The sequence below is a fragment of the Eretmochelys imbricata genome, chromosome 2, assembly GCF_965152235.1.
Source record: "Eretmochelys imbricata isolate rEreImb1 chromosome 2, rEreImb1.hap1, whole genome shotgun sequence".
Classification (NCBI taxonomy): Eukaryota; Metazoa; Chordata; order Testudines; family Cheloniidae; genus Eretmochelys; species Eretmochelys imbricata.
In genome coordinates, this window is record NC_135573.1 from 122,080,139 (window position 1) to 122,105,318 (window position 25,180).

The 25,180-nt window shown below is 39.8% G+C and overlaps 1 protein-coding gene across 8 annotated transcripts in view; it reads right to left on the reverse strand.

Moving 5' to 3' along the window:
- The window catches only part of RELCH (RAB11 binding and LisH domain, coiled-coil and HEAT repeat containing), a 126,375-nt gene that overhangs the window by 45,118 nt on the left and 56,077 nt on the right, over positions 1-25,180 (reverse strand). For 7 of the 8 annotated variants that reach the window (XR_013345224.1, XM_077810752.1, XM_077810750.1 and 4 more), the window contains 8 exons: positions 22,548-22,660; positions 17,286-17,376; positions 13,069-13,140; positions 7,112-7,252; positions 6,085-6,249; positions 5,150-5,297; positions 1,648-1,804; positions 953-1,076 (listed from right to left, as the gene is read on the reverse strand). Coding sequence is in view for 7 of the 8 variants with exons in the window: in XM_077810752.1 (XP_077666878.1) it covers positions 953-1,076; positions 1,648-1,804; positions 5,150-5,297; positions 6,085-6,249; positions 7,112-7,252; positions 13,069-13,140; positions 17,286-17,376; positions 22,548-22,660 (1,011 nt within the window). In the remaining variant the exon portion in view is untranslated. The remainder of the gene's footprint in view (positions 1-952; positions 1,077-1,647; positions 1,805-5,149; positions 5,298-6,084; positions 6,250-7,111; positions 7,253-13,068; positions 13,141-17,285; positions 17,377-22,547; positions 22,661-25,180) is intronic. The other variant, XM_077810751.1, reaches the window with a different exon arrangement.

Consider the following 25,180-nt stretch of genomic DNA (forward strand, 5'->3'; position numbering starts at 1 on the left):
AAGCAGTGGCGGGGGAGAAGGAGGGCAGAAAAGGGATTTACAGGTTTTACAAGCCAACACAAGTATATTGACGGATTTCCCTGAAACTTCCCCAAAATTTTCTCCCCCAGCCTGTGATGACAATTTATACCAAAAGGCTTTATAAGTTTAGGGCTCATGTCCAAAAGTGACCTTAGACTAGAATGTGGAATTAGCCTTCTCTATGGAGACACTTCTTACGGCTCCAAAATACTTGTGTCAGTCTTTGTAAATACTCCTTTAAAAGACAGAAATAAATTCAGTGCAGACATTTACTCTAAAATATTTTCAAAATGGACAATTATTTTTTCAGCTGATCTTCACATATCTCTAAAATTTTACTGAGTAATTATAATCCTTTAAAATATTATTCTTTATTGATTTACAATAGATCTTGCCTTGCATTCCTTAAACATGTTGAACGAGGAGAATACTTATTTTAAATCAACAATCAAATATGAATGAATGAAGGACATGCAGATATATGTGAATAAGATTTGGCACACAAAATGTATTGTCTAACATACTATATACACTAAAGGAAAACTGATGTCATATTTCATTGAAATTAGGCCAGAGTCTCCAGCCCAATGTGTCCACAAAGGAAGAGTAAGTAGTGTGTCAATGGGCGCCTCCCCATTTCAAGTTGGGTACGATGGCAGTCTGGGAACAGAATCCCTGCCTGTAGTACGAATAAAGAGACATCATGAAAGGTGAGAGACACAAATGGCATTCAAGATGAGTGGAGAGAAAGACAGAATGTGGCCAAGAGCCGGTTTAAGACTGGCAAGTGAAAATGTGACAGTGATTTTTGATCCTGGAATGAAATATTATAACTCATCTCTCATGTAAGCACATCATGTAAATATGATCCTGTATATTAAGTATTTCTATATTTAATGAATCTAAGCTAAATACAGAAGAATTCTATTACCTTAGTGTTTGTGAAAATTTTCCCAAATGTCCTGCAAAGCCGCCAGAAAAACCTGGAGAATTCATGGACGCAGGCAGTTGAGGCAACATTGATTTTGCCAACTATTTCTATAAGCTGTGGTAACCTAAAAGAGGAAGTAGCAGCACATTAAAAGTTACTCTGCATGTTTCCTTCTCTGTGATTTCACTTCACCCTACAAACTGACTGCACATTGTACATCATCACTGACCTTCCTGATCATTGCCAATTCTAATCCCACTAATACAATAACATTAACAGTTGAAGTAATCCCTTCTATAATTCTCTTTGTTTGGGATAGTGGAATACCATCCTCCAGGAGTGTTTGGCACTTGAGTTTCAAATACATCCTTTTATTGTGGAATACCATATTCTGCAAGCGTCTTAAAATAACAGAATCCTCACTCACTTACATAATGATGTATTTCTAGATCAGCACAAAGAGGAAATCATAACTTTTTGGTACAAATACTATTAATTTATGAACACATTAAAGGCCGTATTTTTTCCTGAACAAATCAGAAAGAACGGAATTCTCGGGTTTTTAGGTTTGCAAAGTAAACAAAAATGACAGTTAAATATTAAGATAATGAAAAGAACCTGAACTTTTCACGAATAACTATTTAGAAGGCATGAAAGTTTTGTATCAGGAGGGCAGGAAAAACAGATACACTCACAGTTGATTGACAACCCATAGCAAAGTCTCCCAGCCTGTGGTACCCTCAAGTTCCAGTTGGTAATCATAAAGCTGCAGCAGCACAGCTAGCTGCTCACGGCTTCCAATGATAGTAGCTACATCCTGAAGAGGTGACACAGGCCGAGGGAATCTAGTCACTGTAACAGCAGAAGACAAAACCATGTGTTAAAAAAAGAGCAAAAGATAACCTTGACGTGATGTCCATAATTAAAAATAGTAATTATTAATTTGAACTTCTACAGCATGTTCCATCTAAGCTATCAAAGCGCTTCATAGAAATAAATAGGTCAAGTCTAAGTCATAAAGGTAGGTGGGGACTTTACAGATGGGGAAACAGAGGTAGAGAGGTAGGAAGTAGAGAGACTAGGAGATTCTCCAAAGATCTCATAGCAACTCTGTGGAGGAGCAAGAAATAGAAAACTGGGTCTCCTGATTCCCTGTACTATGCTTTAAATCACAAGATTATTTCCTTCTTTCCATATTAATCTGAAGGGAATTATATGTTTTTGATCACTAAACTTCTTCTGAGGCTAAAATTCAACAATTTACAAAACATAAAAAGAAGGCTAAGGAGAATTCTGGAGGCAAGCTTATGAACCTAAGATAATATTTTTAACATAATGGTTATGGATTATATTAACCTAATTTGGTTTTTATACTCTCAAATCCTCCTAAACATGTATATAACTGTACCTTGCAAAAAGTTCAACTATAAGGACATGATGTCCCCTATTGCTGAATTCACTCAAAAAGAACATACTTGTGATTCCATCAGAAGTTACTAGATCAATGGAAATTGCATACATGAGATTTTTCCTTTATGTATGCAGTGTTGTTGTAGCCATGTTGGTCCCAGGATATTAGAGAGAAGGTGGATGAAGTATTATCTCTTATTGGACCACTGGATCTCTTAACTTCTATTGGTGAGAGAGACAAGCTTTCGAGCTCACCTACCTTGTGTCTCTAATAATGGAGAAATTGTCACTCTACCTAAATTCTGAAACTTTATAGTATTCTAGGCATAGACAGGAGTGACTTAGGGTAAGCGTTCATCTGAGTCACTGATGGCAGTAAAAGTTTAACAGTTATATGTTAATGTCAAAAATTCAGATGTACATATCAGTTAACTTTTAGAATTTTTAAAATCTAAAATATTCACACATCCTTTGTATGTACACATAGCACATTACTGTTTGTGTAGGGTTATGGATTATGTACAGCATCCTCAAGTTTCTTATAGAGCCAGTATTGCCAGTAAAGCCTAAAAAGATTAATGTAATGTAAAAATATTTTACAGACTCGGAGGGCTGATTATAGTGTATCTACAGTCCAGTCTATTCAGTACCTGTTTAGATATTGTGTAGGTATGCAATAAGTGGAGAAGGTCCTGCACTATTATCCTCTACTACTATTTCAGTGTGAAAAATGTACCACTTACATTATTGTACCTCCTGACTCAGAGAAACCAATGAAGCAAAAGACGACTTTAAAGCAGTTAAGATGTATTTCCCTATGTATTACTGGCTATGTGCTATTCTTGAGAGTGATCATCAGAAAGCCCATGCAAGAAGTATTTTATGGTTGCTTGTTAAACCTTTTATGTTTAAAAATTGCCTACTTAAACAGGCATGAAATGCAGACAGCTTCTGATTACATTATGTAATTGGTTTACACAGGTGAGAGGGAAAAAAGTATTAATTTGGGATAAGTGAAGGAAAACCATATAAAGAAACTAGCAGCTGAAAAATCATCCTTATAGCACGGTAGGTGTGTACTATCTCCTGATCCCTACTTGTGATTGGGGTGCCTTTGCAGTGTCCCACCCCATTTTGTGCTTCACAGGGATCCTCAAACGAACTCTAGGAACACTTCCCACCAGGCCTCAACCCCAGTCCTGTGTCTCACTCCACATAAAAAGAAAAGGAGGACCTGTGGCACCTTGGAGACTAACAAATTTATCTGAGCATAAGCTTTCGTGAGCTACAGCTCACTTCATCGGATGCTGTAGCTCACGAAAGCTTATGCTCAAATAAATTTGTTAGTCTCTAAGGTGCCACAAGTCCTCCTTTTCTCTTTGCGAATACAGACTAACACGGCCGCTACTCTGAAACCTGTCACTCCCCATAGTTAGGGGTGAGGGATTCCCAGCCCTCTTCTTCTTATCTGGGTCACAGTTCATTATCTCTGCAGAAGCCCATCTTACTCTCTGCAGCGGCTTCTTCAAGCCAGCTATAGATTCTCAGGCTTCTGTTTCTTGAGCTTTCTCTAGGCTTCCTGCCTCTGGCAGTCTCTGATACTCTCAACCACACCCTGCTGCCTTTTAAGTTAGAATCACCTGATTCATCTCAGGTGAGGCGCATCTTGTAATCAGGGCTGGCTTAGCCCTAAACTGTACAGCTCAACAGCAGGCGCCGATGACCCCCATTACAAATCTCCCTGAAAAACTGTAAAAAGAAAAGGAGGACTTGTGGCACCTTAGAGACTAACTAATTTATTTGAGCATAAGCTTTCGTGAGCTACAGCTCACTTCATCGGATGCTCAAATAAATTTGTTAGTCTCTAAGGTGCCACAAGTCCTCCTTTTCTTTTTGCGAATACAGACTAACATGGCTGCTACTCTGAAACCTGAAATATTGTGTTATTAGACAAATGGCTACCCTTTTGGACTCTTTTTCTATTGACAATCTCTGTAGTTCATTAAGATTTTCCTGTTTCTTTGAACATACTAGCTTACTGTTGCTACTAGATCTGAACTCTTAAGTAAAATGGGGGGAAAAAAATGTAGTTTCACCAAAAAAGAGAGAGAGAGAGGAACAAAGAGAAAAAGGACATGGCAAAGCTTTACAAGTTAGTGCTGGGAGCAAATAAGTCTCTCCATTGGCTTGGTTACATTAAGGGAACTTCAGGCAACTCCAGAGATGTACTACTAAAATAGATTTGCAGTGACAGCACTTGAAAAAGTTTGAGATTAAAAAAAGGTTCCTGAGTTTGGAAACCTAAAACCACAATGCTAAACATACAGTGAGGTTATATAAAGCTACGAAGTTTACATTACAATTTCCACTGTTCTACATAAGAACTCTACAGACTCATATATTTCAACTAAAATATAGTTTCATAGAATCATAGAATATCAGGGTTGGAAGGGACCTCAGGAGGTCATTTAGTCCAACCCCCTACTCAAAGCAGGACCGATCCCCAATTAAATCATCCCAGCCAGGGCTTTGTCAAGCCTGACCTTAAAAACTTCGAAGGAAGGAGATTCCACCACCTCCCTAGGTAATGCATTCCAGTGTTTCACCACCCTTCTAGTGAAAGTTTTTCCTAATATCCAACCTAAATCTCCCCCACTGCAACTTGAGACCATTTCACCTGACCCTATAGAGTTTCTAGCTTTTTTCTATGTATTTATTATTGACTGATGTTAGATTGATCAATTGGATTCTAGAGAAAGTTTTCATAGTATTTAATGAATTAGATACCTTCTATTGGTGGCACTTCACCCTGGAGCTTAGCTTTGCTTGTGAAAGGTGCATTCTGTAGTACCAGTGAAAACAGTGAAGGAATCAAGGACTGCAAAGCAGAAAGATACATGTGTAGCTTATGTTCATCCAGCCCATGATCTCCTTCCTGAAATACAAGTATGAGGTTTTTTAAGGGTTTTCATATTTTTTGTTGGTTTAATGTCAATTAAATGTCAATTAGATAATGGCAATTATCAATCCCCTATCACCACAGTATTTTAGTCTCTCTCAAGAACGCTCAACAGAAACACACCTTGCACACTCCTTCCATACCTGCAAGAGCAAGATTAATGACTTCACAATTCTTGTGTGTGCGTCTACCTCTTTATGTGTTAGAAAAAACAGTAGAATTAAATAAAAATAAGTAAGTTTTGTATTAGTTCTGAAAGTGGTTAGGTTCCATGATCATTCTTCTATTCTGAAGGATCAAGATTCTGAAGGATCAAGATTAATAGTTCAAGAATGCAACTTTCATACAGGTGCTGGACAAGAATTCACAAACCCACCCATTGGTCGAGAATTCGAAAATACATGATCTGCACTTCTGAGATAAGAATGAGGCCTTTCTATTTTGCTATTTATTTCTTGACAACGTTTTCATTTTGTTTTAGTACTATCCATTTTGATTACTTCAGTCCATTTAAATGTTTGTTTCCTACCATTTCCATTAAATTTAGGCATGTTGACTACAAGGTCTGAAGCACAATCTAATTATTTTTTCTTAAGAGCAAAAGCTATGAAATCCCAACATAAAAGTCCTGAAAAATTCTCCCCACAAACCCACTGTAGGAACTGGTATTTTTTTTTTTAAGTGATATGAAAATTAAGCGTGCATATCAGATAAAGATACATAGAAAAAAATCTAATTAGAGATGTATGAATTGAACACCTACCCTGAGTAACTTTTCAATCTTATTAAGCAGTGTAGGTATAAGATGTGACTGTAAATTTCCCAGTTCTGTAGTCCAGGCAGCATAGGCGGGTAAAAATACCTGATGTGTTGCACTAACTACTCGTTCTGAGGGATCTCCCAAAGCTGAAAGCAGCAGTTCAAAACCCTGGCAGAACACAGTAAAGCACATATTACAACTGTTATGTATATATCATTTTTCAAAATGCAGATTACAAAAAATAGAATATATCTCAAGCAGTGAGGAAATGTGCATTTAGAAGGGTTAGATTGCTATCTATTATTTTAGAGTTATTAAACTGATATAAAAAGTACTTGTCACTGTAGTATATGGATGACCTACAAAACTGATACATATCAGTAACCCTCAAACAAGTAATTTTCTTCCCTCCTTTAGTTTACTCTTTAAAAAAAATAGTGAATATAAGCTAAATTACCAAACATTGGCAAGGGTGAAGCTAGCTAGGTGAAAAGACACTCACATAAGAAGATGGATACGAACAGACTTTAAACACCAACTTAAACAAGTACAACTGGAAAACATTCTATTCTGAAAATATCCTGCTCCTATTATATAATATAAATACTACACTATATATTTTCTGTACACGCTGTGCTATATATTTTCAGTATTTCATTTCGAAACTTCGCTAGGTAAATTATGATGCCACAAAAGGGATTATAACTGCAAGAGATTAAAAAGTTGTATTAGAGCCTTAACATATGATGCTTAGGCACTGTCCCTACAGGTTTATGCAAGTAAGTACTGGGACTGAGGTGTAACTGCTCTTCAATGTGAAAAACAGAAGGACAAGTTGAAGAAAGTACCCTATATGAAGCTCATCCCTGAGGTACTACAGATAACCGGAAATGTAACTTTTCCTCCTTTTTTGGTCACAGTGACTAATTGTGAGTAATTTACATGAAAAATACTATATTCAAAAGTGTCTGAAGCATGGATGCATCGTAACATGTATTATATACATATGGACTTTAGCCCTGAATGATACCTGTTGGTATTTGTCTGGATCATCTATGTATCCCATGATAATACCCAGGCTTTTGATCACAGCTTCTCGTACAAGATCTGCCTTATCTTCCATTAGCATCTGTTGCAGCATGGAAAGCACCAATGAACTACGAATCTCTTTCTAAATATAAAGAGAAAGATATATCTGCTAAATATGTAAATTGAGTAAATACTTTGCACATATACAGTAACTTCCAAACAATGAAATTTATTCTCACAATACTCTTGTGATTAAGTAAAGTATTATTGTCATTTTTACTGATGGGGATGCTACATAGAGATAGAGTACCAGCAACTTCCACAAGTCCCACTATAAAGTCTACCATGAATCTAAGCATAGAACCCAAGTCCTCTAACTACTCACGAGAATCATATATTGTGAAAACATGGAAAGCATGTAATAACTTCTTGCTGACTTTTCTGACGACACATCTAGAAATAATACAAATCATATCCTGGAAAGTGATACAACTTTACTGAATGTTGATAACAGCAGCAGTCTGGGAGCTGACCTTGTTAGTGAAGACAGAGGCAAAAAAAGCATTGAGTACATTAGCTTTTTCCACATCCTCTGTCACTAGGTTGCCTCCCTCATTCAGTAAGGGGCCCACACTTAGGACGGAAGAATCCAATGCACCGCTACAGACTAGGGGCCGAATGGCTAGGCAGCAGTTCTGCGGAAAAGGACCTAGGGGTGACAGTGGATGAGAAGCTGGATATGAGTCAGCAGTGTGCCCTTGTTGCCAAGAAGGCCAATGGCATTTTGGGATGTATAAGTAGGGGCATAGCGAGCAGATCGAGGGACGTGATCGTCCCCCTCTATTCGACATTGGTGAGGCCTCATCTGGATTACTGTGTCCAGTTTTGGGCCCCACACTACAAGAAGGATGTGGATAAATTGGAGAGAGTCCAGCGAAGGGCAACAAAAATGATTAGGGGTCTGGAACACATGACTTATGAGGAGAGGCTGAGGGAGCTGGGATTGTTTAGTCTGCAGAAGAGAAGAATGAGGGGGGATTTGATAGCTGCTTTCAACTACCTGAAAGGGGGTTCCAAAGAGGATGGCTCTAGACTGTTCTCAATGGTAGCAGATGACAGAACGAGGAGTAATGGTCTCAAGTTGCAGTGGGGGAGGTTTAGATTGGATATTAGGAAAAACGTTTTCACTATGAGGGTGGTGAAACACTGGAATGCGTTACCTAGGGAGGTGGTAGAATCTCCTTCCTTAGAGGTTTTTAAGGTCAGGCTTGACAAAGCCCTGGCTGGGATGATTTAACTGGGAATTGGTCCTGCTTCGAGCAGGGGGTTGGACTAGATGACCTTCTGGGGTCCCTTCCAACCCTGATATTCTATGATTCTATCTCTTAGCCTTTACCATACTGGTCTGATGAAAGCAATTTTGGCTACAAAAAAAGTTCAGCATCTAAATTGTGCTATAACATGGTTTAGCCAGGCAGTTGGATGTCAGATTAAAAAACCCTTAGATTTTAACCTAAAACATTGGTCAACATTAAAAAAAGTATTCGCCAACAATTAACATGTAGTAGCATCTGAGATAGAATAGTTCTTCCCTTCACATTGAATAAGAACACTTACTTTCTTGATATTTCTACCATGATCATTATGGTATCTGAGCCACTTACAGAAAATAAGTTACAGTAGTAAGACTTCTTACTACAGTAGTAATCACTTCTCCTCTAATGGAGGAATTCTTTTATCAGAATCAATTGATATAGGTCTTGATTCAGAAAAGAGTCTATATTCAGGAAAGCACTTAAACATTTACTTATGTCCCACTGAAAGTAAATCATAGAGATGGGTTTTGCATTTTGTCCTGAAGACAGTGAGAATTTTGGTTATTTTAATCTGTCAGGGTAGGTATGGAGAGGGAGGTAAAATGGATTGCATACCCTGAACTCATAACCTCCAGCATCATTTGCCTGATGTGATTCTCCTACATGTGGACAGAAAGTGGAAGAGAGTGTTTCCAAATGGCAGAAGGTACACGAAATGGTGTAGATGTAGCTTGGTTTTGTGGTGTTCCAGGCCCAAGACCAGCACATCAAAACTAATGCTTAAATTATAAGTGTTCAGAAGCAGACGCAGAGGAAGCAGGTGGTCTCTTTCTCTGGAACCTTGATTTCTTCCTGGGCAGTTCATAACATCTCTGGAATTCTGAGAATGAACTGGGACAGGATCACTGTTGTCTGGGATCCACTAACAGTTTGAAGGTGTGTAAATCTGAAGGGATCCTAATGTGGCTCTGGAATCCTTAAGAGTATGCAAGGACTCATCAGTGGATTCAGTGAATAGCTTTAGCCCATCAAAGGGGGAAGAACCTCAACCGTGTTTTCGACCTGCCTTGGGAATCCAGACAGCTGGAGTCAGAATGCCTTTCGCATGACCACTATTGTCGAGATGGATCAATTGGTAGCGTTGGCTGAATCCAACGAGACCTGTAACAATGTTCTAGCTCAGTGGTTCTCAAACGTTTTTATTTCGCAGACTACTTGAAAATTGCTGAGAGTCTCAGTGGACCACTTAATGATCTTTCCAAATTCTGTTTGTACCGTTAGCTAACTATTGGAAAGCGCTTTGGATAAAAGCACTATATAAAAAAAAGTAGTAGTAAACTTTTTTTGTTCTACAAATAAAAGCACATAACTCATGTTTTCATAACAGTAGTCTTACCTTTCTAATGCAATGGATGTGCCCTCTCTCCCCTGCTGTGACAGCCCCCGATCTGGATCTGGGAAAGGGGACGGGGAGTCTCTCCTTCTCTCCCCCGCCATGGCAGTCCCCAAGCTGGGGATGGGAAGGGGTAGGGGGGTCTCCTGCCGTGGCAGCCACTGAGCTGGGTTGTGAAGCAGGGCCATCACTCCCTGGCAGCTGCAGCCCTGGAGCTCTTGCCTCTTTCTCTGGCCACCACAGCCCTGCACACAGCCCTGCACATCCCAAATAACCTCCACCCCTCTTCTTACCCCACTGCCCCCTCCCACCGACCCTCTATTTCCCCCAAGGCCACCACCTCACCTTACATGTGCGTCTTCTCCAGGGTCCAGGCACCCAATTAGTGGAGCCACGCCTCTGCGGCCACTAATTAGGTGGGTGGCCCTTCATTCTCTTGTGTGTGGCCACCCAGGCGTGCACCTTAGAGGGAACTATTCACAGAACACCTGAATAGAGCTCGCGGACCACAGTTTGAGAACCTCTGTTCTAGGTAACAGCTGAACCTTGTTAATCAGAGCCTGAAGCTGCTCACAGTAATCAGCCAGCAGATGATCAAGAAAGGTGGTGAATTTGGCACAATTTTAATGACTGTACTTTGTCATGAAAGCTTGACAGTCGGCTATCCTAAATTAAAGAGTCGCAGATGAGTATGTCTTTCTGCCAAATAGATAAAGACGTTTTGGTCTTTATTACATGGTGTGGTCTTTCCATGGTGTTGTCTGCCATGCCTATTCACTGCCTACACAACCATGAAGTTTGGTGCTAGATGGGTGAACAAAAATTCGCGTCTTTAGCAAGAACATAACATTTCGTATTGGCCCATTTACATACTGGTGGTATCGTCGCAGGGCTCCATCAGATGGATTTGGCAGGATCCAACAGGGCCTCATTAACAGCAGGGCAACTCAGGTAGAGGCAGTCAGTTGAAGAATATCCAGGAACTTATGCTGTGAATCCCCGACCTCTTCCAAAAGAGGATCTGTAGAGCGGTTCATTAACTCCCGGAAGTGTCTGAAGTCATCAGCCATAGACAGGTGGGGGAGGAATCACCTAATCTTGGGAAGATGAAGAAATATTTGAAGACTGTCCTCTTTATCTGCCCTGGCCTCCAGCTCCTCAAAGGACTCTTGTGCCTGAGGTAGTGGAGGAGGGCCATTTGGAGCAGGGGAGCATCTCCCTCTGTTGTCCCCACAAGAAAGATTAGGGGCAAGAGAAAACTGCTGTTAATATCCAGTCCAAGAATCACGGTATCGCCACTGGGGGGTCCAAAAGGCATTGGGGTTGCATCATTGGTGCTCAAACCAGGTTGTGGGAACACAGATCTGTCTTTGATGCAACTTCTTGCTCTTTTCAAAAGTGTCAGGAAGGAGTTCCCTTATCTGAAGAGTAGAGGAATCTTGGACTGAGGCATTTGAATTGGAGGATAATTCCTCCTCATTAAGGTAGGGAGCCCCAGCACTCACTGAAGGCATTGGAGAATCAAGCAGTAGTGGGGAAAGGTCTACCTTGGAGACTATGGCTGTCTCGGTACTGACAATCTTTTGTAACCATTAACAAGGGAGACTCCAATTCCTCTGAAACAAGTAAGTACTTAAAGAATTCGAACTCCTGTGGTACCAGGTGGGCTTGGAGAATGGGACCCTGTTCCACTATCAGTACCGAGGATATAAGTTGATCTGGAAAGTTCCCTCTAGCTAAAATTAGTTGGTATTGATGAGGATGCCTAAAGAGGCATCGAGACTGTATGAGAAGCGTAGCATCTTCCTGGCACAATGCAGTTTTAAGGGGTCAATTTTGATACAAACAGTACAGAAGGAGTTGTGGGCACTGTTCTCTTAGAACTGGAATGCTTAGGTTCTCTTGTTGCAGTGTTCTGCTTCTGTGACGCTGAAAGTCTTGGTACCGAGGCATGTTTGTTGCCCTTATTCTCAGAGGAGCCTGAAGCTCTGGACAAAATGTTGGTACCAACAGCATCTTGCGCCTCAGCTGTACCCAGAGGTCTCCATGGCAGTCTTACTTCACAGGGACCAAACTGGGTTTTCTTTTTTTCTTGGCTCCTCTTTCTATGGGTCTTCATGGATTTACCTCTGGTAGACCCAGGTGAATGTACCGAAGTTGAGGGGGCATTGTGTTCACTCAGAGCCTGATGCCCAAAGGGGTAGGGAGGTGTCTCCTGGTCTGGATATGAGGCCAGCTGGAGGAAACGCTCCATCATTAAGAGTCTGGATTTTAACGACTGATTCTACGTTGCCCTGCCTTTAAAAGCGGAGCACATGGAGCACTTTTGGAGCACTTTTGCAGGATATAAGACTTTCTCAAACAGCAGATACAATGGGAATGCATGTCACTGACCCAGACAGCCTCCCAGCAAGAGACATGCCATTTGAAGCTCAGAGAGCCTGGCATACACCAGGGCAATGGTTATCTCAACAGGATAAGGTCCCCCTGAAAAGGCAAATGGGAACAAAAGAAAATCCCCCTAAACCACTTCATAAAATAAGATAAATAATAAAGAAAGATAACTAGACAAAGTTGTCAGGTTTGAACAGTAAGGCACACTAACACTGGCTCAGGCCAAGGCAGCTGAGAAGGAAATGTGGGTGATTTGCCCATGCAGCCCCATAGAGCCTCAGAGCAGGGCATGAGGAAGTGTAGGGCTCATGCATGGGCCAAATGGGCACGGCAACCAAAAATCTCCAATTAAAGGTGCAAGTGGTGTGAGCACACCTGAAGTGGAGCACCTCTAGTGGAGCACTTCTATACTCAAAGAAGAATATATAATGTTACAACCAACATCATCCCTCAAGATATTTTCCCCCTTTGAATATGAAAGTGGTAAGTGATAGGGTAACAGCCAAAGCCATTTGTTCAGAAGTGGCCAAACTGTGGCTCGTGAGCCACATGCTGCTCTTTTACAATTAAACTGAGGCTCGTGAAGCTCCCCCATCCCCCCTTCCATTCTCTGCCTATGAGACTGGGTCGGGAGGGGAAGTCGGGACTCCTACCCTGCAGTGGGGTGGTGGATCTAGGGGCTTCTATCCCATGGAGAGAGGAGTCTCAGGGTTCAGCAGGAGCGGAACTGAAACCCCAAGTCTTGGCATGCTCGGCCGTCTCTCAAACTTCTGAAGATTGTTTGGCCACCCCTGCTATATGTTTTCCTCTTACTCTCTACCAAACAAAGTGTTAGCAGTAAATACAAATACTTACAGGAAGATAAGGTGCTAGAGCTCCACAGGACTCTGCCACTAGTAATCGTCTCTCTGGGTATTTGTGATTGATCTGGTGAAGAGAAATAGAACGTTTACTTATTCTACAGTAACTGTGGTTCCTCAAGATGTTCTCAGTGTGGATCCCGCACTATAAGCACACATGGAGCCTCAGGTAAGCAATATCAGATGTTTTTGAATAGCAGTGTCCAATAGGGTTGGGAAATGAAGAATATCAGCAGTATCAACCAAACAGTGATTGTAGTACCTCTCTCTCAAACCTGATAGCTGATTTAGCAGCTAAGTCCAAGACTTAGTGTTTGATAAGGGTCAGCGGATTACTCTACACTATCACCTTATAGATTTCTGATACTGGCAGATTTCTGAAGCAGGTGGAGAATCTTGCTTGCACTCTGGTGCAGTGGGCCTTGAAGTTTGTTGGGAAAAGTACACCAGTCAGTTGGTAACATAAAATATATATATAAATATTTATTTTTTTGGTGAAGAGATAACTTGATCTTTAGAGTGCCTAGAAAGAGACAGGGTAACAATATGAATGGGTTAGTTCTGTTGATGTAATAAAGCAAAAGTCCTGGATACATTTAGTGTGCACAGTTTCTTCTTCCCTGGGGCAGAGTGCAGCTTTGGGAAGAAGACAGGCAGATTGACTGGTTTAGATGAAATTCTGAGAGAATCTTAGGGCTGAACTTTATGTGAGTTGGTCCTATGTAATGTCACATAGGGGTTCGGCCCCAAGAGCCTGAAGCACAATCACTCTCCCGGCCAAAACAATTGCCGCTAGTAAGACAGTCTTCAGAATGAGGGATTGTAAGATGCATCCTGTGAGAGGCTCAAATGGAGGCTCCAGGAGCCTCAGGAAAATTAAATGTACATCTAGGAAAGAGTACTATCTTTGACAGGTGGATAAGTGTGTAACTCCTGCAGTGCGGACCTTAATAGAGCTGAACTAGAGCTCAGTCTGTTTTAAGTGCAAAAATGTAGTTGAGGATCTTTTGTAACGTGGTATGGACTGAGTCTAGACCATGTTAGCTTGCTGACATACAGAACTTCTTCCATTTAGATGAATACATTCTTCTGGTAGATATTTTCATGTTCTGTATCAGGGTTTCCTGGATCTGTAGAGGACTGTCACTATCTGTGGTACTCAACCAGCCAACAACCATGCAATGACTTCAGGTCACAGAACTGGTTGTGGTGGCGCAAGATCAGACCCAGGTAGTCTGAAGATGGGACGGACATTTGTAGTAGGTCTGTCAGCCAAAACTGCCTTGGCCAGTATTAAGCCATGAGAATAATCATGTCTTTGTTCCTTTTGAATTTGGAGACTGGCCTGGGGATTAAGGGAATCAAGTGGAATGGCATATAAATGTCCGTGGGACCACTGCTGAAGGAATGCATCTGGCCTCATGCCCCATGTGGAACAAAAGTTCTGGCACTTGGCTTTGACATCAGTGTTGAACAGGTGTAGTGCCATCATCCCCCAACATGAGAATATTTGCTCTACGATAGTTTGGCACTGGAGCAGCAATGAGATTGAAGAACATATCTTGCTTCCAAGGGCCCTGGGTTGGATGAATATAAAAGTGCTCAAATCCTTTTGGGGGCATCTGATACTTTTTTTCCAAGCACTTGGAGGCAGGAAGAAGAGTGGCCGGTGCCTCTGAAGTCTCATTTGACAGTTATCAGATTCCTTCATTATTTAGGAGGGCGATCCTGGTTTGTGTCAGCACACTCAGGACACCAAAGAGCTTGTGAGACTTTTCTTGCATGAACGCAGTCTTAACGTCCAGCGTCTCTGCAATTTGAGACAGGAGGTCCTGGAAGTCTTTAAAGTCCTCTGTTGCTGCTGGTGCTACTACTGCATCCAGTGAAGAGGATTCGTTGGGAGAGGATGGCGGGTGTCATTGTCCCTCTATCATCTCCTGTTCCCATGGGCACGGATCCATGTCTGGTTTTGGTGTATGGTGCCATCAGAGCACGTGATTTCCTCCTTTTCCCAGAAATGGAGGAGGCTAATCTGCTCGGACAAATGGGTGGACAGTTTCCAATAAGACCACTGGGGTCTATGTAGCATGCTATAAGTGTATTGGCATAGTGAAACTGGTTAGCCAGGTACCACTCCTGCACTGGTACTCTGAATGGGGCTCCTTGATATCCTTCCTTGCATCATTCTCTGATGGCAAGATAGAGTGATTTCTCTTGATGTTGGAGACAAGGAATTAGTCAGCAATGGCAAAGAATAGTATCCCTTCTTTAAAAGGTAGCATACCAGGAACAGCTTTAGAGACAATACAGACACCTCTATTACATATCCCAGCTCCTTGCTCAGCTCAGTCATGGGAACCAATACCGGGATTGGCGCTGGGTCTCTCGCCCTGACTGACTGCTTGGAGCTTTGCCCTCGTTGGAGTGATGTCTCATTTTCTCCCTCTGGGACTTCCCTCTGGTCTTGGAGTTATTTAGCTTGGTCTGACTGAGTTGGTGTCCCATTTAGGAGCGGGTGTCGGTACCAAGTTTAACGACTGAGGTGCTGGTTTTGAGGCAGTTGGTACAGGAGCTAGAGTAGCCTGTACTTGGACAGTCAACCCTGAGGCAGTCTCTGCTAACTCTGCCAGTGCCCTCTTGGCCTTCCCTTCCACTGCCTGAACCCATACCATGATGTGTGCTCCAGGGAGCGCTAGCCAATGGTGATTTATCTGGTCTTGCTCTGATCGTAACTGTCACTCCAAAGTCACCTGCATGGACTGTTTCAAACAGATGTAGCTTAAGCAGAGAGTCATTGGACTTGCAGGTCCTGACAGAGAAGAACTTAAATATAGAGCACATGTCCAAGATGCTGCTCTCTCTTAGGCAGGAGAGTCACTGGCTTTGACATCTTTGATTAGGATCAGTCTGTTGCAGGATGGACAGAGTTTGAAACCTGAGGTTTCATGTATTCTGCCATGAGATATGGTGCTTGGCACAAAGTGCCTCATGCCGCTCTACAGGAAGATGTATAGCGGAATCAACAGACTGAAACTAAGATTTTTGTCATCCAATAGTTGGAAAAGAACTGGTTTAAGAGTCTCTGAAGAGAGTCAGAGGGTCAGGGACTTGCTGGATTTCATCTTCCTGCCATGGTGGTAAGAGGGAACTGAGCTATGCCACCTTTTATGCCTTCATGAAGGAGCACAAGGAATCACACTGTGTATGCGCAGTCCTCAGGCACTGCTATTCAAAAAAATTAGAACTTGGGCTCATGAGGCACATCTGCACCTACAGTAGGACCTACACCAACATACCTGAAGAACAATACATCTCATTAATTCCCTTTAAAAGCTTTTTTTCCCGGCTTCATATCTACTTTAATACTAAAATTGTTCTGTTACACTTCAGCTAGGATTGCTAAGCTTCTTAAATATTAGAGATTTTTAATTATAATGAACACTCTCGGGGTATCAGATGACACATCATTGACCAAAATTGATCGAAATATTCTTCCAACTAATATTTAAGGTATGGAATTTAGAGAATCATATACTGGAAATGATCATTTACATACTTGAAATGCAAGTTCCTATTCCCTGTAATGCCTGTCCTACAAAGCATAATTTGCATTTTAATAAGTTTTTTATGTAGTATATTACAGATAACTATAATCCCCTAATTCTCTTTGGCTGGCTTCCTTTTTCTTGGCTCTTGCACTATCAATGCTGCAAAAAAATTTGTTATCAAACAAGATGGAAGTGTCTCCATACATCAAAAATATTTTCAGAACAGAAAAATGGGCCACACTGGGTGAGTCCAATGATCCATTTAGCCTAGTGTTCTGTTTTCCAACAGTGGCCAGTGCCAGATGCTTCAGAGGGAATGAACAGAACAGGGCAATTATCGAGTGATCCATCCCCTCTTGTCTAGTCCCAACTTGTAGCAGTCAGAGGTTTAGGAACACCCAGAGAATGGGGCTGCTTCCCTGACCATCTTGGCTAACAGTCACTGATGGACCTATCCTTCATGAACTTATCTAATTCTTTTTTTAACCCTGTTATACTTCTGGCCTTCACAACATCTCCTGACAATGAGTTCCACAGGATGACTGCACTGTGTGAAGAAATACTTCCTTGTTTGTGTTTTAAATCTGCATAATAAGCAGGTTTAAAACAAATCCTTAGTAAACTGCAGAAACTCTACTGTTGTAAGCATGAAATATTCAGCTACCTGTTCCCAACACTGTGGTAAGAGTTCAGCTTCTACACGTGTTGGTCCAACATGTCGAGCAAATGCCACACAACCAGTCAATATCATCTGTCTGAAAAACATCAAAATCTTTAACTTGTTTACATTGTAAATGTTTTCCTACAATAAATATTTTATGCCTCCATTTTATATCTGCTTTTTAGGAAAAGAAGATATAATAGGCTGAAAGGATTATTTAGAGCAGTGGTTCTCAGCCATGGATCTGGGGCTGACTGGGGGCCTGCAAGCAGGCTTCAGGGGGTCCCCCAAGCAGGGCCAGCCTTAGACTTGCTGGGACCCAGAGCGGAAAGCTGAAGCCCCACTGCATAGGTCTGAAGCCCAGAGCCCTGTCATCCGGGGCTGAAGCCAAAATCTGAGTAATATAGCTTCGAAGGGACCCCCTGTGGTGTGGGCTCCAGGCACTGCCCTGTTTGCTACTCCCTAATGCCAGCCCTGGCTTTTATATGCAGAAAAAAACAGTTCTTGTGGCACATGTGGGCTATGGAATTTTTATAGCATGTTAAGGGGGGCCTCAGAAAGAAAAGGCTGAGAACCTATGATTTAGAGGATACCTATTCTCAGATATACATCATCAATAATTAAGCCCCCTTACTATTTGTTAGTTTTCTAATATTGTTAGAATATCAATGCATTAGTAAAAAAAGTGCACTACTACATAATATTTTGTGCCTTAAATGCTTGATGAACCTTGTTAATAGCAGTAATTGAATTTTCCTTGAGAAGTGGTTTCATGATATATATACACAAACACTTTTTTTTAGGTGGATAAAATTCTCGTCCACAATATGTGGACTCAATTCTTGTCAGAAGGCTGGTAAGAGTAATTATAACTTGGAAGTCTGGAATTCTATGTTTCAAGAATTTCAACATTTGCAAAGTAATTGTTTTGTCTAATTCTGAAAGTAGAGAATGTTAATATTTTACTGTTGTGATGGTATAATATGTCAGACTATGGATTAAGGCTGTTCATGGAAAACATGGAAAAACTGTTTGTAACAGAAGTATTTGTTAGTGTTTTCTGAAAATGGTCAGCTCAAATAAAGTAAATCTAAAGTTAGGAAGGTTTTATTTAATCTACTGCTTTTGACACAAAATTGGTCACATGGGCTTTTAAAAGAATGATCCTATTACTCAGTCAGAAAGGTATCTGAAATCTTCAGACGTACTCAAGTTTGTAAAAGGCTGACAAAACTGTGACCCATTAGAGGACTTAATCAGACTATGCAATCACTTTAGTTTAAAAACTTAAAGAAATCTGAATTTCTTTAGGGACTCTATCCATACACCCAGTTTACGAAAGCAAAACTATTCCTCCCCGAGCTGCAAAAATGTTATATATTTCAAGTTTTTATTGCAAAAGGTTTGATCAAGTTTTACCTCCTTCCCATGGCTTTTGATTACCAGTTGAATGGCTACACCTACATCCAAAAAGATCAATTTTAAAATAAAAAGCTAGCTCATGAGGCACCACGCAAGTAGGAGGATAGGAAAATTCTTCAAAAACCACCTGGGAATACCAGAGCCTCAATGCAATGTTTTCCAATATTTGAGTTCAAGTTTAACTGTGGTTTAAAACATCGTCTCCTTTTCTAAAGATGTACATATGAAACCAGAATCCATGCAGAGTGTGTATGTGCCTCCTTACCCTTTAAGAGGAGGCGTGGACAGAGACTCAAGAGACAGAACCATGGTAAGACATCTGTAAGGAGGTATTTTTGAGGTCTGAATCCAGAAGACACAAGAGGGTCAAGTCACAAGCACCTGTGGATTCTCCTTAGCTAGCACTTGTGACATTCCAACTTCTACTTAATAGACACCTATCTTGCTACAGCTTTGCCTATTTTTGCATGAGTTGATAAGATTGGGGTTTAAATAACTTTGCAAGTAACGTAATGATTACATTCATAGCTGCTCTTAATAGAATGTTACGTTCTACTAGCCATGTCAGCAGCCAAAATAAATGTGTACATTTTAACACCTTAGCATAGAATGAATATAATACCATCCCTCCAGTAAGTTTACCAATCTACTTGTGAATTTACACATTTACTGAAACAAATCAAGAATACATCAATTTATGATGTTAATTATTGTCATGCCTACACATTCTTAATGCAGTTCACAATATGTCCTTAAGGTTGAAAGGCAGGGCTTCTGCTGGTTATTTCTCACCTACACACTAATCCATCACCCAGTCCTCTGAAAAGGAGGGATACACCCACATCAGAATGATTTCACAAAGGGAATGTTACGTATTAAGGAAGGTGTAAGGAATGGTGGGAAAAACCTATTGTCAGAGTGAACTGGTTTTCTTCTTTAGTCTCTACTACAAACAACAGACCTTTAAAGTTAAGGAAGGGGATAAAAGAAAAGGGAATTATTAAATAAGAATCAAGCTAGTCAAAACTCATCTCTAGGAGAGATGCAGTAGTGATCTTCCCCAAAGAATCTTAAAATTGTGAGATATGACAAAATAGTAAGGTAGCTTGCAAGTGTCTGCAGTTGGTTCTTTTTTCAGCTTGGACAGCACAGCTGCACCTCAACATAAAAAGAAAGTATACTGATGAAAAGTTTCACTGCAGTATCCGATTATGCAGTTGTGACAGAACTTGAATACAGCATGTCTTTGTGCTGGAATTGTGTCAATACTAGGAAGGGTTATTTGATGTTTTTAACTCAACTGTTGACCTGAAAACAATTCTGTGCCCTCCTAACCTTGCAACCAAGTTAGCTCAGGATCCAAAAGTCTCTTATGAGGTTGGAAACTGAGTTTTAATGCACACTTCAAAAGGGAACATGGAAATATGAACACTTTTCGGAGTTTCCTGAAACTGTCTTTGAAATTAATATGAAAGGCACCCAAAAACAACTTTAAAATTGTCAAGAAATGGAAGTCTGAAATAGTTTCCATACAAATATTTATTAAAATATTTGGTAAAACCTATACACTCTTGTATATATAGCCTCACTGCTCTTAATAATAAACTAAAACAAGCTCTTTCATGTTTGTACATATGATGAATACATACAAATTGGTGGCAACATGCTTATGGGCTAATGTGATTATTACCCATGGATAGTGTGTACACAGTCAAGCATATGTAATTAAATCCTCTGTCTATTACACTATATAGTTAGTATGTAATAAGTATAATTCACCAATGTTCAACTAGCTATTAATAGTTCAATTACAAATGGGATCACACTATAGCATGTCTATGTCACATTTCACCTTATGTTTTTATGTAAAGAAAAAAATAGAACTAAACCTGCTGAACTGATACACCAATCCCCCGACCCTCCAAGGCACTTATGAAAGTCCATCCATTACCCATCTGAGATATTGTATACTGTAGGTCTCTACACAGTGGTTGATCTTGAGTAGCATATGAACACTATATCTAACAGAGCAGACTGACACCACCATTTCAAATCATTATGTCTGAATGGTTTTGACTATTTCCACTTGCATGATCCTCCTGACAAGTGGTTGTACACCGTTAAGACATAATATAAACAAAATTTAGGTAAAATGTTGACTGTGCAGTCAGTGTTGAAGAAGAAACACTTTCCTGCTTGTACTCAGAATCTTATTTTGATTTAGGTTCATACATTTGTTAGGATTCTAGGGATGTAAAATTTGGGATTTAACTAGACAACTGAAGTTTGAACACAGAGATCAGCTAATCAGAGGAGTATTAGAATGTTTACTAACTTTACTTTTAAGATATGAACTTTGTTGGATGGTATTGCAGAAATATTTTTTCTGATATTTTCTGCTCGAAAATTGACACCTGAAATTTTCAGATATCATCCCATATTTTATAGTAAAGGGCTGAATGTGAAAGTTTAAGCAAAATATTGTTGGTTCACTTCACTTTTATTAGCTGGAAATCAGATGTCTAGTTACAGCTGTAAAGAGGCTCCCAGAAACTCAGCTTGATAAAACTGCAATATTTGGATCACAAATGACTAAAATCTTACAACAAATTTGTGCAGTTCTATATATTAAAAAAGTACAGAATAATGTTAGCAACACAAATTGTATTGGGACATCCAAAACTTTTTTGAGAGCACTGTATATTTTGGAGGTGAAATTCACAAGCCTGAAGATCCTGAAAAGGAACAAGGACTCACCCTTTACATACAAGCTTTCTGAGACCCTATGACGTAGGTAGCAATTTCCAGGTTTTGTGGACAGAGAAGCATCTCACTATCAACTGCTCGTAGACACTAATATATATCATGTGAACAACTGATACAGCTAAAACTCCTTTGTTACATGAGAATGTTGTGATGGCAGAGAAAATATTTAAGTAAACACATAGAAAATAAATTCTTTATACTTGACTCAGGAGAAGACAGCACAAAGCAATGACAGTTCAAAATGCTTTAGAGTAGGTCTTCTTAATGAAAAGAAAAAAAAAAAGGGAAGAGAAATGTTCCAGACAAATGGTTATGAAAAAATCTTTCCATTATTAAAGAAGGAAACATACCAGCCAGAGTACTGTCTTTCAACCTTAAGGATAATCTTAACAAGAGAGAGTAAAAGGGAACACAAAGCAATACTTCCCGAGTACTGCTTAATGGAGAACTAAAGGTTTTTTTTTTTTTAAACTTACATTAAGAGATCCTAAATCATTAATACAACACATATGTAAAGCTAAAAACTACAAACAGTTTCAACATTAAGTGAAAAAGTCTTACCTGCCAAAACCAGACTTTAGACCCTAAGTTTTCTGCAATTTTCTTGCAACAGCTGACATCACTGATCCCTGAAGAGCAGGAACTGCTTTCCTAACATTACTTTAGGTGTCAGTAAAGTAATTACATATTGGAGAGAAACTAAGGACCTAGGGGTCTTGACAGGTGAGTGATGAGGGAACTAGTTTTAAAAGACTGGCATATCAATATATCTACACAAGTATTAGATTTATGATCTTAAGCTTATTTAAAAAAACATTTCAGTTCACCTTTTTTCTTAAAGGAACTGAAATATTATACTGAAGTTTGCAGAGTGTATTCTTACATTTCAGTAACTATAAATTACACATGGAAGTGCAAATCATAGAAATGGAAAGTCCCAAAGTCCACATTAGTTTGTTAATACAATGTGAACTGAATGAAAATCAACCAATAGCCGTGTAAGAGCATCCAGTTTCCATTAAACCTGCTTCTCTGTCATAAGAAAAAGTACCCCATGGCCCGGCCCAACACACACACCTTTGTTCATCATCTGGTCGTTTGATCAAATTGAACAGTATGTGTAGGAGCTGATCTCTCTCTTTGGGTTCAGGATGGAGGCAGGCTGTACACAGTATGAGTGGAATCAATTCCTAAAAAAAATTGTGGGTGGAGGAAAAACCAAACAAAGTAAAAATGCTTTGGGCAAATAGTCATTAATGGCAGAAGAAAGTGAAATGATATATCTAGCCACACAACAGCAAAACAGAAACAGAAGACATTTTAATTGAAGTCTCTCTCTTATAAAGTGACCTGAAAATGTTAAAAAACCTAAGAAAATTATGTGCTAAATGCCTCCTTTTCATGATTTCAAGAATTCAGCACATAAAATTTAAAACCCTACCAAGATTATTAGTATTAATATTTGCAGCTCACCTCTATTGATAATTCTAGGACAGTGATGATTAAAGTTTAATTTACATTATCTGCAGGAACTTTTAATCAATTGAACAAAATATGTTGGTTAAAAAGTTTTAAAGCTTACACAAAGCTCATTCTGAGAGGCTAATTGTGTCAACATGGATTTAAAGAGAAAAAGAGTGTCCCATTCACACAATTTTGATTGTACATTTGAATCAAAGTGTCAAAGCAATACGTGGTGCAAGAATTTGCACAAACAGGCCCCTATGGTATTTATATGAAGTACGGTATGCTTTTAAAAAGGGGATTTTTCAATAAAAAGGAAAAATGTGAAATTGAATTCTCTTCCCAGAGCAATAAAATTCCCACAGAAACAAACTTCTGTTTGAGAATGTTTCCTCTGAGAATGAATATCATCAGATTTTGAGGAAAGAGGTTCCTACTACTGTAAACAGCCTTCCCCCCCTCCCTCAAAATCTGATGATATTCATTCTCAGAGGAAACAATTTTTAAAAATATGGACTGGAAATCCCTTTCCTTGACCTCAGTCATCTTAGGCCCCCACTTGATAACAGCACAACTACCACCTAATTCAAAATGAAGGTTAGGGAGAGAAACTTCATGGTAGGGTAGACAGAGAAAGAAGGGTCTGCTGAGATAACATCATTAAAAATGAAAAGGGCTCGCAACATGCAAGTAATTCGTTTTCCCCCTTTGGTGTGCTCATTTAGCAGTTTTTAGATTAACAAGCAATGAAGAGCAAGCTAGAATAAAGAACAGAAATTGGAAGACACTGCTGCTCTAGTAACTTTGCATGGAGACTTGAGTTTCTGCTTGAATCAGACTTTTTGAATGGGAACTTTTTCTAATTCAGTAAATGATATTGACGGACTAGAGATATGATGGGAAGGATAACATTTCAATGATACAAGCTCACTTTTCTTGATTTTTCAGTTTCTCTATTGATAGTAGATTTTATTATAAAATTATGAGCGTTGTACAAGTTGGCCAGTTCCTGCCAATGGAAGAGCTATCTTTGCAGTTTGATTTTTGAGGCAGATTTAATAAAAATGTTTTGCACTTATGCAGCTTTTCACCTGAGGATTTCAATGAGACACATATATACATTAAATACACATCACTGAGGTAACTACAGGTAAAATTTATCCCAAATGAGGTACAGCTTGGAAAACCATAAGTAAAACAGGTTCTTATTCATTACAGACTGGAGGGGACATGGGAGTGTCTCATCTACTCTTGCAAAATCCAAAGGAGAGTGGGGGTATATAATGTGCAGGTTTGGCCAGTTTTGTTATTTCCTTTACTATATGTGTCAGATAATGATGTGACCAGGTACTTTTTATAGCCCAAGACAGAAATGTGTGCACTTTGTTAAAGTTACCTTTTATTTAATTAGCTGCTGTGCTATACCCTTTGTAACTTTCTTCCTTCAAAGATTTATTCCCTTCTAGAACTCTGAATGCTAGATTTTATTTTATATCCGAAAGACTCTGGGATTTTGCCACATTTAAAAATCTGATAGTCTTCTTTTTTTTTTAAAGGGTTTGTTGTATATTTTTGTTTTGTACTGCACAAAGGAAAAATAAGCATCTGATTTCTTGATGCAGTGGATTCCAAAATTGTATTACAAAAAAAAGAACAGATTTTACCATGATGGCTGTCATATTCCCCCTTCTTCAAAAAGTGTTAGCTCGTAAAATCATAGAATACCAGGGTTGGAAGGGACCTCAGGATGTCATCTAGTCCAACCCCTGCTCAAAGCAGGACCAATCCCCAACTAAATCATCCCAGCCAGGGCTTTGTCAAGCCTGACCTTAAACTTCTAAGGAAGGAGATTCCACCAGCTCCCTAAGTAATCCATTCCAGTGCTTCACCACCCTCCTAGTGAAAAATGTTTTTCCTAATATCCAACCTAAACCTCCCCCACTGCAACTTGAGACCATTACTCCTTGTTCTGTCATCTGCTACCACTGAGAACAGTCTAGATTCATCCTCTTTGGAACCCCCTTTCAGATAGCTGGAAACAGCTATCAAATCCCCCCTCATTCTTCTCTTCTGCAGACTAAATAATCCCAGTCCCCTCAGCTTCTCCTCATAAGTCATGTGCTCCAGCCCACTAATAATTTTTGTTGCCCTCCACTGTATTCTTTCCAATTTTTCCACATCCTCTTGAGTGTGGGGCCCAAAACTAGACACAGTACTCCAGATGAGGCCTCACCAATGCTGAAGAG